This window comes from Micropterus dolomieu, linkage group LG06 (genome assembly GCF_021292245.1).
Source record: "Micropterus dolomieu isolate WLL.071019.BEF.003 ecotype Adirondacks linkage group LG06, ASM2129224v1, whole genome shotgun sequence".
Lineage (NCBI taxonomy): Eukaryota > Metazoa > Chordata > Actinopteri > Centrarchiformes > Centrarchidae > Micropterus > Micropterus dolomieu.
Window position 1 is genome coordinate 27,665,152 of NC_060155.1, and position 11,995 is coordinate 27,677,146.

At 41.0% G+C, this 11,995-nt stretch overlaps 1 protein-coding gene across 2 annotated transcripts in view; it reads right to left on the reverse strand.

Annotated features, from left to right (window-relative positions):
• LOC123971943 (kinesin-associated protein 3-like) overlaps positions 1 to 11,995 on the reverse strand; it is a 22,383-nt gene that overhangs the window by 5,457 nt on the left and 4,931 nt on the right. The window contains exons 1-11 of one of the 2 annotated variants that reach the window (XM_046051050.1): positions 11,534 to 11,685; positions 11,006 to 11,067; positions 10,251 to 10,392; positions 8,516 to 8,615; positions 8,306 to 8,430; positions 8,066 to 8,164; positions 7,551 to 7,729; positions 4,838 to 5,000; positions 4,229 to 4,329; positions 3,999 to 4,107; positions 3,197 to 3,309 (exon numbers count right to left, since the gene is read on the reverse strand). In XM_046051050.1, the coding sequence (XP_045907006.1) occupies positions 3,197 to 3,309; positions 3,999 to 4,107; positions 4,229 to 4,329; positions 4,838 to 5,000; positions 7,551 to 7,729; positions 8,066 to 8,164; positions 8,306 to 8,430; positions 8,516 to 8,615; positions 10,251 to 10,392; positions 11,006 to 11,067; position 11,534 (1,194 nt within the window). In that variant the 5' untranslated portion in view covers positions 11,535 to 11,685. Of the gene's footprint in view, positions 1 to 3,196; positions 3,310 to 3,998; positions 4,108 to 4,228; positions 4,330 to 4,837; positions 5,001 to 7,550; positions 7,730 to 8,065; positions 8,165 to 8,305; positions 8,431 to 8,515; positions 8,616 to 10,250; positions 10,393 to 11,005; positions 11,068 to 11,533; positions 11,686 to 11,995 lie in introns of those variants that run through there. The other variant, XM_046051051.1, reaches the window with a different exon arrangement.

Here is an 11,995-nt window from a genome sequence, read left to right on the forward strand (position 1 = left end):
GTTGTTTACAGACACGCAAAACTTCCTATTTGACAGGTAGGATGAAAACCATTCTAGAGCAGTACCAGAGATCCCCACCCAGTGCCTCAGTCTGTCTAACATGATGTTGTGATCAATGGTGTCAAAAGCAGCGCTAAGGTCCAGGAGTACAAGGACTGAGCACATACCTTCATCAGCAGACATTAAAAGGTCATTGGTGACTTTAAGCAGGGCAGTCTCAGTGCTGTGGTACTTCCTAAAACCAGACTGAAACTTTTCAAATAATTTGTTATTTTCCAGTACAGTGAGCAGCTGTTTGGACACAATTCTTTCTAGAATCTTTGCAATAAAAGGCAGTTTTGAAATTGGTCTAAAATTATGTGGGAGGGAGGAAAATCTGTCGAGTGCCACTACATATTTTGCTTGGTTGCATTGGTGCACCTAACATTTTGCAGGACAAACTTTTGTCAGTTGCATTTCTATCTGTGTCTTTGTGGCAGAAGGTGAGAGCCAATCAGAAGCGCATTTATAATTGTGCGTTGGTGTCTAACTTCCTGTTTAGCCCTCTGCTAACTTGAATGGAGGTAAAATTGTGCAGCTCTTCTAGACTCTAGGCTCAGAATGGGCCTTTGGGGGGTGACTTTGCGCAACAGTCAGCATGATGGGTACGCGTTCAGTAAAGACACTTGATTTGGATAATCTGCCTACAGATAGTTTATTAGTAGAGATTTAGCTGTGTGATTAGTGCTAATGTTTGTGTATTCATTATAATTTCTCCCCATCTCCCTGCGGAGGTTAGCAGGCCGGCGAGAACAGGAACAGGTTGAGCGTCACGTGGTGCCCAGAAAACCTGATTTAGAGAGGGCAGAGGAGAGGACAGGTGCCCGTACGCCATAGAGTAAAATGTAAAAGTGACAGTACCGGTGAATACCGACACACTTCAAGCACAAACGGCTTTTATCTTGTGAAAAATAACAGGAAGTCAATAGCGAGCTTCGTAGCAGAGCGTTCAGGCGCAGTCAAACCAACGCAGCAGCTGGTTTATTAATCCAGCGCCTGCTGCATGTGTAAAAGACAGCAGCTGTGGATGAGAAGAGAGGCGACTGCTGGAAGACAAGACGTTATTTTTAAGTTCATATTCTGCTTGCTCAACAGTTGTTTGATAAATGGCTTTTTCCCCCCAATTGTTTTGATCATTTTGGCGCTGAGGATTTTCCTTTGGCGCTCGCTAAAACCTTTTTGGGGGGCGCCAAAAACTTCTCTATGCAGGAAAAACCCTGTTATTGACTGAACTGATCAAATTCTGATAATGAAACGGGTCATTTTCTGTCAGTTGCATGTCCCTGCAAGTTTTTTTTGAATTGTCAGTTTATCACGTAAACATCAGCAGGTTTTGTTTAGCAATAGTTAAGTTTTGGCCATTTTCTGTGTTTGCTGTGATTCAAATAAAGACAAACATTTACCTGCAGGTGTTCCTGTTTACAATCATTTACATAACTATCAATGTGTCTGGGAAATGACAGAAGGTTGGAATATACTGTTATGGGTCTAAAGGTGTTCACCTACAGTCATGGCCAAAAATTTAGGCCCCCCCCCCCCCCCCCCCCCACATCGAACGCCGCCTGGCTCTGCCATCCCTTCACACAAAGCAATCTCCGTCCCTGTTCTCATCTGTGACACCACAATGGTGGAACGAGCTACCACACGCCATCAGAGCAGGGGCGTCCCTCTCTAACTTCAAGAAGCTCTTGAAATCGCATCTCTTCCGAGAACACTTCCTCTTATAACACCTCTAACCGCTAACCTCTAACATGCACTTCCTGTGCTCTTCTTCTTCTATCCCCTTACAATTGTCTTGTATTGATTGCCCTTTTTTGTCAACTCTTACTTGTTTCTCTAGGTTTACTCCATTGATGCGATACGTGCTATTAGCTCTCGCTAGTAGTTATTGCTGCCCTTACTAGTATGTATTGTCACTTATAGATCTTGTGTTGTATTGATGCTTGTTTGTTGTTCCTGAAATGTAAGTCGCTTTGGATAAAAGTGTCTGCCTAATTAGTAAATGTAATGTAATGTAATGTCTGCAGGGAGAAATATTTGCCGCCCTCCCAAAGAGGTTTTAGCGACAGCGCCAAAAACAAAAAGGCGTTTCAAATCCCCTCGGAATGTGTTTTAATAGCCATTTATGAAACAACTGCAAGCAGAGCATAAACTTAAATACGAAGTCTTTGACTTCCAGCAGTCACCTCTCGTCTCATCCACAGCCGCTGTTATTTTACACAGCAGCTGGCACTGGATTTATAAAGCAGCTGCTGCGTTGGTTTAACTGCGCCTGAACGCTCTGCTACAAAGCTCGCGCTAACGGGAGAGATGACTTCCTGTTATTTCTCACAATATAAAAGCCGTCTGTGCTCTAAGTGTACCGGTACTGTCACTTTTATATTTTAGTCTTTGGCGTACCAGCCCCGGTCCTCTCCTCTGCCCTCTCCACATCAGGTTTTCTGGGCACTGCGTGACGCTCACCTGTTCACGTTCTGCCTGCCTGTTGACCTCAGCAGGGAGATCGGGAGCCTTTCATGCAGCCGTGTTTGTTAGTTGCCGTCAAACAACCAACCAATCACAGCCTGGGGGAGGCGGGACAAACCTAGAAATGTTGAACTCGTTCTGTATGCACGGTTATTATTACTGACAACTTAGTGCTTTGCATAAACAAATGAAAGCGTTTCTACCAAGTACTCCACCATGTAGAGCATTTTTCTTGCACAATAATTAAATGACTGAAAACAACCCACAAAAATTAAACCGATGTTTTGTCCAACAAATGAATATTGAAGGCTACTATTATTTTAGGCTTTTTTAAACTATTTTTACCACTTGATACCAAACAGTGGATCACACAAATCATCACAAATCTGAGGTAAAACATTCAAAACAATCATGATTAAGTAAAATCTTTTTTTCAGTCCCTTCCTCAACAAAATAAATATCTGAATAGAAAAATTAAGAGCTGATTTGTTTGTGATTCAAAAAATACGAAAGAATATTTTCCACAGACATATTTATATATTGTTGAATACATAAACGCCTCGCGCCAGAATTCCTGCACAGCGCCGGAGAACTTTAAGCCCTGTAAACCGAACCACAGAGTGATTAATTTTCTTAACTCTGTGGGGTTTTTGGGAGCAGTAATGTTTTTTATTGTGTAATTTTAACTCACTATGAACAGCGGTTTGGTTGCTCCGTCATGTTGTGAGATGTTTCTGATCATCTTCATCAGAAGGCAGTCTTTCATCTTCAGCGCTCTCTTCATGAGCATCTTCAACCCATTTCCTGCAGACAGAAAGACACAAACAGAGACTCAGGTAAAACAGAATTGTTTTTACTGTTACTTGTTTTTCCAGTAATCACAGATCAATCCAGTAGTGTTGTCAACACAGACCGCTCTCTTCCTAAGCCAGAAACCAAGTCAAAAAGGCCTGTCTGAACAGATGAGTACAACATTTCTGCTAAGACCAAATGTGTTGGTGTTTCTAACCTGAATTTGATTAACTGACAAATGAGGCAAGTGCAGAGTGTTTCTACTGTATTTACTTTATTCACTGACTTTTGTGAATCTGGATCATATTTTATGGAGAAAAATATTTACCCTCTGATGTTCTCCGGCTGCTCTATCTCAACTCTCTGTGGCTATTAAAGGTAACACCCGCCAAAAACTGACAAACTTTTAAATGAATATTAAACTAACTTCACCCTGGATTCGGTAGGGTGAATCTCTGGTACCTAGAAAAACGAGTACCGTTATGTTTTCAGAGTTCTGGTATTGACGTAGTACCGAAGTATGGGTTCTTGTGACATCCCTAGTGCATTCACAAGCTGTCCACTTGTGATTGGATCACTCAAGGTACATTTGAATGCCAGGTGTAAACAGGGCCTGACAGAGAATGGAATATCTATTTGTGTAAAAGTCAGTAGTCAGTGAGCCAGTATCTGGTAATAAAATGCTACTCATATAAATATACCTTCACACATGAGATGTGCATTCCTCTTGTTTGCAGCCAGGTTGATGCAGATGGAGATGAGCTCAGCTTCAGTTTCCTCCTCACTGTGCTCGTACAGCATTTGCATGAGCTAGACACAGACACAATTTTACCAGTGACTTTTAAACTATTAAAGTCAGCATACATGTTTAAATTAGCAGTTTATATTCCTTTACTTTGTTTAAGGTGATGTTCAGTAGATCTCAATGTACCTGAGGTATGCAGTCAGTGTAAACAAACATGCCCTTGAAACGGTCGTCGATGCTGATGTGATACAGTATACGCATGACAACCTGACGGTTGTTCTCATCACCTGCTTGAAAACAAACATACACACCAGTCAGGATATTCTTATAGTCATCAATGTTTGACCACAACAGGCATGGAAAATAACCCTACCCTCTTACAACATTATGTAAATCAACTGTCGCTGACACAACAACAAGACAAGAGTCTACAAGGTACAATGTTTACACATGTTCACCATCCTGCAGGTATTAGGCGATAAGTATTGGACAAACTGAAATTTTGGCCTGACGATGGCGATAAATGAAAAGTCAACAATTAATCCTGAGGGTTAATTCATAGCAATCTATTCAACAGTTGTCAACACATTTCAGAGAAAGATAAACATGTCAACCTGCTGGAAAAGTCAGGATATCACCAAATGTAATTTAAAAAAAACCCCAAGGACTTAATAATTGTTATTTCTATAGATGTAGTTATTCATCGCATGAATATTCTACTGTGAATAAAGCATGTATTGTACATTTTATGAATATAGTGTATACTGATATTTTGCATTTAGTGTGTACTGTTACCCAACAAGGCAGTCAGTTTAGGTAACAGTCCAACTTCCACCATCTTGGCTCTGAGTCCAGAGTCAAAAGAGAGGTTGAGCAGCAGACGCAGAGTCAAGTTCAACAGGTCTTCATGGTCACAGGGAACCAATCGAGCCAATCGTTCCACAGTATCCACCTCAGCCTGCAAATAATAAACACAGGAACAGATTAAACTAAGGCTGCATCCACACTACTATGCAAACATACGTTTGTGTTTAAAAATGAAACCAATCTCCTTATTAAAACGACTGAAAATGCACATCTACCGACAACAAGATGGAAGTGTTGCGACTGTAGCGGTGGGAAACAGACTGAGGAGTCTTTACAAAGCAAATACGGCGACATGCACAGTGCAAGTGATAAGTGTTATATGCACAGTACAAAATATTTTAATAAAAACACCAACACTAAAATACTGCCAGTAGAATTGTATTTCTGCTTTGCATAACTTATAAGACCCTTTTAGGAAGCCAGATGTGAGCATTTGCATCATCATCATCAGCATTTTTAAAGTCCTCCATGTTCGCCTGTCTGCACTAAAACAAAAACGAGGTCAGCAGCGTTTTCAAACTTCTCCGTTTTAAGTCTTCGGATTCAGAGTTTTACTCTCGACAGTAGGGGTGGGAGAAATAATCGATTCTTAGATGCAACGCGATGCGGACGTGGAAGATTATGAATAGGTTAACAAATGTCTAAAAATCGATTATTTAAATGTTAATTGATAAGGTAATGTTGACAGAAGACAAAAGGCGGAACTGCAGCGCCCGGACCGTCTGTGGAGCGCACACAACAGAGAGACCAGCAGTGTTCCCCTGTATCCGGCACACCACCGCCGCACAATGAATAAACACCCATTAAAATGTCACACAATCATATTAATGCGCAAATAATGATTTTAACTCGCACACTGCAAGCATGGTGACACTCGACGTTTGGCAGCTCCTTGCATATCCCGAGTGAGGCCGAGCGAATGAGAGAGAGCGTGCGGCAGAACATGACGGTGGAAGTTAGCGGAGGAAAATATTTGCAGTAAGTTTCAGCCTGGTAGTAAATGTGCAGCTTAGGTAACAGTGTGTCCGTTAATAAAAGTCTGGAGTTTCCCCAACAGCTGGAAAAGTAAAGGCTGTTGGCGCTAGCGTCTCCCCTGTACAAGGGCCTGCTATCTGTCCCCCACACCAGACTCCGGACTTTAAGGGACAGAGCCTTCAGCGTCACAGCCCACACCCTCTGGGACTCATCCCCACAGAGATCCATCATGCTCCCTGTCTGGACACTTCTACTAAAATCTACTAAAAACCCAGCTCTTTACCAAGGCATTCAATCCTGTATGACTTTTTGTTGTTCTGTCACTGTAACTATGTGTAAAGTGTCCTGTATAGAAAAAATAATGTATCAAGATGCATCGATAATTGTTTTATACTTGAATGGCAGCCCTCTGAATCGTAATCGAATCGTGAGGTGCCCAGAGATTCCCACCCCTACTAGACGGGGGGGTGCAAATGTAGTAGTGTGGCCTAAAACTCAGTGATTACAGCAGAAGGGGACAGAAAAGTTCCAAACACAAACATTGAGGGTAAAGCAATAAATACAACTAGAAGAACACGACAAACATTATTGTGACTTGAATAATTTATTTCTTATTTTGTAAATGGTAATTACTGCACTGTTACTTATTATGGTTTGACAAGCCAACAGCCTCATTCATAGACTCATGGCTTGCAGTGACAATTTTAGAAATTACTCAACATTAGCGGTGTGACGAGATCTCGCGCGATTGAATTATTACGAGAATTCTCGTCAGGTAAAAAGCTGTCTCGTGAGACTCACGCAAATTACATTTTTAACACGCTGTCAAGCCACACAGTCATTTTCTCCTCACGCAGTGAAATACAAATGTATAACTGATAGACTCATGGAGCTAATCACCTCCGCCCAGCTGACTGAATGTGCGTACGCCGCGATAGCCATCAGCTGAACCCGCTCGCGTTGTGAGTCAGACTTTTTATACAGTCAATGGTCCAGACAGCTGTGACGAGTGGTAACAAAGCTGGTATCGTTTTACATAATAAACATCTATAAACCGAAGCGCAGCCTGCTCTGTTTGGGACTGTGAGCTGCACTGGAAGTTAACGTGTGCGCGGATTTGTCGTGAGATTTCTGCCTGATCAAAAGTGTTTCAGTTAGTTTCGATTTCTCATGCTGTCCCAAACTGTGTCAGTCAAACGGTGTGACGGGGATAACGTTACTACCAGCGGATCAATAACGTAATGCACAGCAGAGTAAAGGGCAGGTAGACTTCTCATTAAATGATGTCTGGTAATATTATGACTTTTCTCTGGTCAGAGAACACAGATATGTGGGAGAGATTCTGAATGTGCATAAAGTTTTGACCATTAGCAGAAAATCTGCTGAAACACACGAGCTATCAAAGTCCAGGAGTTTATAACTAAATTAAAATTAATTAATTAATTCTCATTGAAGTGAAAAAGTGTCACAATCACATTTACTTCCCAAAACAAAGACACGAAGAGGAGGGAAGACTAAAACAGCAGGGATGATATTAAATAAGTTGATCTACAGGAGAAACAGATCTGAAAGCAGCACAGAATGACTCAGGGCTGCACTGACCTCTATTCTGTTACAGTTAGGCTATACGCACCGAATTAATTCTCAAATTCTCTCTTCTACTCACCATGTCATTCTTGTTCTCCAGGAAGATGGACAGCTTTTTGAGGAATGAAACCACCAGGACCAGCAGCTCCTCGTCGTCCCGTTCAAGAACTTTGACCAACAGGCCAACAATGTTTTTATTCCTCATCTTCAGCTCCGTCCTGGTGTCCTCGGCAAGGTTCAACAGCAGGTAAAGAGACACTGGTAGGCAGTGAAAACAGATAGAAAATTAGAGATTATAGAATATAAAAAAACTTGTTATTTCTGTGTTGAAACATGACTGTGAACTAATGCTGCTTTCACACGGGTGGAGATAATGTGGTTATGATTTAGCTCTCCTCTATGAAGTGGTAAATACTGGTGGGAAAGTCATATTATTTATGAATACATGTGGCTAGGATGTGACCAGGAATGCACTTTAATCTGATCTTAATTTGGATTTAAGTGATGCATCAACAACACATTCACATCACAGAAAAGATCTGGTGTTCTTGCTACTGTATGACAAAAAAAACAAAAAACAAAAAGACTTGCTACCTCTGAGCAGCTGTTCTTGTTTACCCAGAAGGCCTTGGTATTTCCTCATAGCTTTGTCTTGGTCTCTCCTTAGAGAGCCATTCTCTGGAGCTGACTCGCGTACACAAAAGAGTGTTAAGGAAAACATAATGTACAAAGATACAAAAAAAAGTAAGGTAAACTACACAAGAGAAGGGTAAAAAAAAAAAAACAGTTGACAGCTCCAAAGGAAGAAGCGAATGACAGCAGATAAAAGGATATAAGCCTTGTTTTTCTTGCGCAGCTCCTCACGCCACGCATCATGTCTCTTCAGCTCATGTTCCACCACGGTCATACACAGCGCGCCGATTTTATAATGAGTCACCAGGCCGTGAAACTGGGAGAAACTGCCGGAAAGGAGAAGAAAACACTATGTTAAATGATGACGTAGCGTGTTAAAACAATGTTCTGTAACGTAGGCGTCTGCGTTACCTGGAGAAGCAGAAGAAGATGTAAACAATGATGGTGGCCAGCTCTACACTCTGTTTCCAGTCCTCCCTCAGTACTCTGGCCAGAGCACCCAGAGCTGCTTCTACGCACAGAGACACATGCAGTTTCAGGTGACGAGACAAGTACAGTAGATTGTGGCACCGGCCGTATGTAAAAACAAACAACGTATCAAGGAGTTAGGCTATACCTTGGATTAGAGCTAACCTATTATACTGCACTACCAGCCCTATTTTGTAGTTCTGTGACTCCTGTATGGTAGTTTTCAGTTCAAATAAATACCATAAACTGGAGAACTCCAGGCAACAGTAAGAGACGTGATACATCGGCGTTAACAACAAGACGAATGGGTTTCAAACCAGAAAACAAAACCAGTCACATGGAGCTGATGGCCACTGATCTTAAAAAAAAAAAATGGAGAGAGGTCCTCAGGAATGTGTTTCAAGGGGGCAAACTGATACCAGTCATGTTTCTGCGCATTATGGGAATATCTGGCAAGGCGCCGACAGCGGAAACAGCTGATCAGATGAGAGTTACAAGTTCGCTACGTCAGAACTTATTCGGCAGAAGTGTTTCCATCTCCCATTTAGATCAAGGCAAAAACCGCCTCAAGCGAGCGTGAAAACTTTTTGCCGTTTCCACCGACCTTTTCTAATGCGATACTTCAAAAGGCGCATAAATGGTGTGGTGATGAAGCAGTGGATAAGACGCATGCCTTTGGTTCAATCCCCCACTGTGACCCATCCACCAATGTGTCCCTGAGAAAGACACTTAACCCCTAGCTGATCCAGAGGCGTGCGACCTCTGACATGTATAGCAACTGTAAGTCGCTTTGGATAAAAGCGTCAGCTAAATGAATAAATGTAAAAAAACATTGATGGAAACACGGCTTATGGATCGCGTTAGCTGGTGAAGTAATGTGGAAAGTCAAACAGCCAGTTTTTTGCACCGGATAATTTTAGCAACTGCACAGCATTAGCCGTCGAGCTAACATTATCTAACATGAGCCACAAAATTACAATATGTTTCACATGACTGTGAATCACTTTATTCTCGTTTGACAGGCTTCAGCACATAAAACTTTGTTGTTGTTTGTTGTTTATCCTTACATGGAGTTCATGTTGGAGTCTGTCTTATGCCGGGAGCCGGTCTTTCTATGGTGTTAGTGGACTTTATTTCGTTAGCTGTGGTGTTGTCGCTGTAGCGGCACAGAGGCTCAGAAGCGCACATGCATCTAGAACCTAATCCGATTCCATCACATAGGAAGCAGAATAGTGGCTGTTCCAAGCAACAGCGGAAACAAGCGAGTTGTTCATTTGTAAGTGAGATTACAGGCCGTTGACAAATAGGCAGTAATATAGGGATTTGTTGATAAGGAATTTAATTTAATAATACATTGTTAAATGAGTAAATGTCCTCTCTATCAGATTAGAAAAACACTCTGGTGCACAAGGACTGATTTGTATAGCTTTAACAGAATAAGAGAAGAAAACCTGGTAGTCAGTCACCATGTCTGAGAAGAGCGCCACCTACATAACCCCAAGCTCCACCAATAAAAATTACAGAAGAGAAGACACCATAAACACACCCTTTGGTTGGTTTAAGCATAGAAAATGAGAATAGAATGTACCACCTCACTTAAATATGCATGTAAATGTAGGTACGTAGATAGGAGCTACTTTGCTAAACATCTCTATTAGTAGGTAGAATGAAACTATACCATTGTGTAGCAGCTCCTCCAGGTTATCAGGGTTGCGGGCGAGCTGCAGAATGAGAGCCGAGCCTCTGATCTTTTCTGGGATGCCTTCATAGAGCAGTTCAACATACTCCTCCACTCTGGTTATACTGGCTTCCTCATTTAACTACACAGACAAACATAAACACAGACAACACACACACACACACCAATAACAAGGAGTGACACACACGGTTCCAGTCAAATAAAATGAAGATTTAAAGCTTTTGGGCTGTGTGAATAACTGCCATTGTGTTTATTATTTGTTTTATACTCTTGTCAATTTCATATTTTTGTATTTATGAATGGATAGCGGCGGGGCGGGGGATTATGGTTGTAATCTTTACTTGCACACTGCATCGCACATTTCTTTTTTTAGTGGCATATGTGACCAAATTGTTCACACTGTAGAGCCCTGTTATACAGTATAAAGAATATATATTTATTGTTAAGCAACAAATCACTAAAGCAAATTCCTTGAATGTGTAAACCTACTTAGCAATAAGTCTGATTCTGAACCAGCAGCCATATTGTAAATTAAATTTAAGTGAAACAAATACAAGGGAAATTAATGCGTCATTACATGACACAGATGCCTCAAATTCAGTGTCATTGTAAATCAGATTAGTGAGCCAAACGTTTAGTGAATGCTGTCCGTGAACTGAGATCACAGAACTGAAATGGCTGTGAAGGAACAAGATACATGAACAAACAAGCAGTCAAGTGTTTTAAGTTGTTACCTCCATTCCTTCAAACGGTGTCAGCTCTCTGGGTTTCACAGATCTTTTCTCTTTCTTCTCCACTGGAGACAAAAAAAACCAAACACAAACAGCCAATAATAAAAAATATTAAAGTATTTCTTTCAAAACTTAAGAGATTTAATTAATTTATTTATACTTTTAGTACACCTTAGATATTGTACATCAATCACATTACATCTGTACATTAATCGTCTCGTTGTATATTCAATAACAGATTAGTAACATTGCCTCTATGGCTGAATTTCTCACAACTGAATGTGTTGAGCATTGTTTATAATGTTTACAACCCTTTATACTGTGATGTTGTGTGTGTGGCATAGAAAGAGTAGCTTTCAAAGCCAAATCAGCTAATAGAGATTCCAATAACAAATAAACGTTTATTAAGCCTACAAGTTAAGATTTATGTGTATAAAGTTAGCCCTTAGGTTTGTAATCAAATTTGGATTGTGAACATTTGGATATGTTTAGACTCTACAGCAAGGGTGTTATGATGGTGACATGACTGACTTTTGCCCTCCACCGGGGATGATTTCCTGTTCTGCAAGTAGTAGAGGAGCTGCTCCACCTGAGGCAAACGGGATGGAGGGATGAGTTTACATTCCTCCACCACTTTCTTGGCCAAAGCTCCTACATCTGTACTGGAAGAAAGACTTTTCACACGGATACTGTAAGGAGAAAGAAAGAAAAAACGGTTTATATGGAAGTAGGCTTGAGTGAAATTTAACACATAACACAAACATACCTGCAACAGAACATTACCAAAACCTAAAATGAAGCTGAACAACTAGCCTGTTCCTGATTAAACGCATCTGAAGTTTATATTTATGGGGACAAGTCAGAGTACATGTATTTTTGGTGCAATACATGTACTCTGAATCATTCCCTAATAAAAAGGTTACTGCTTGGCTACTGACAATTTCTTCCCACAATTTATATGGTCAAAGGGGGCACAAAGATCCTGATCAGGAT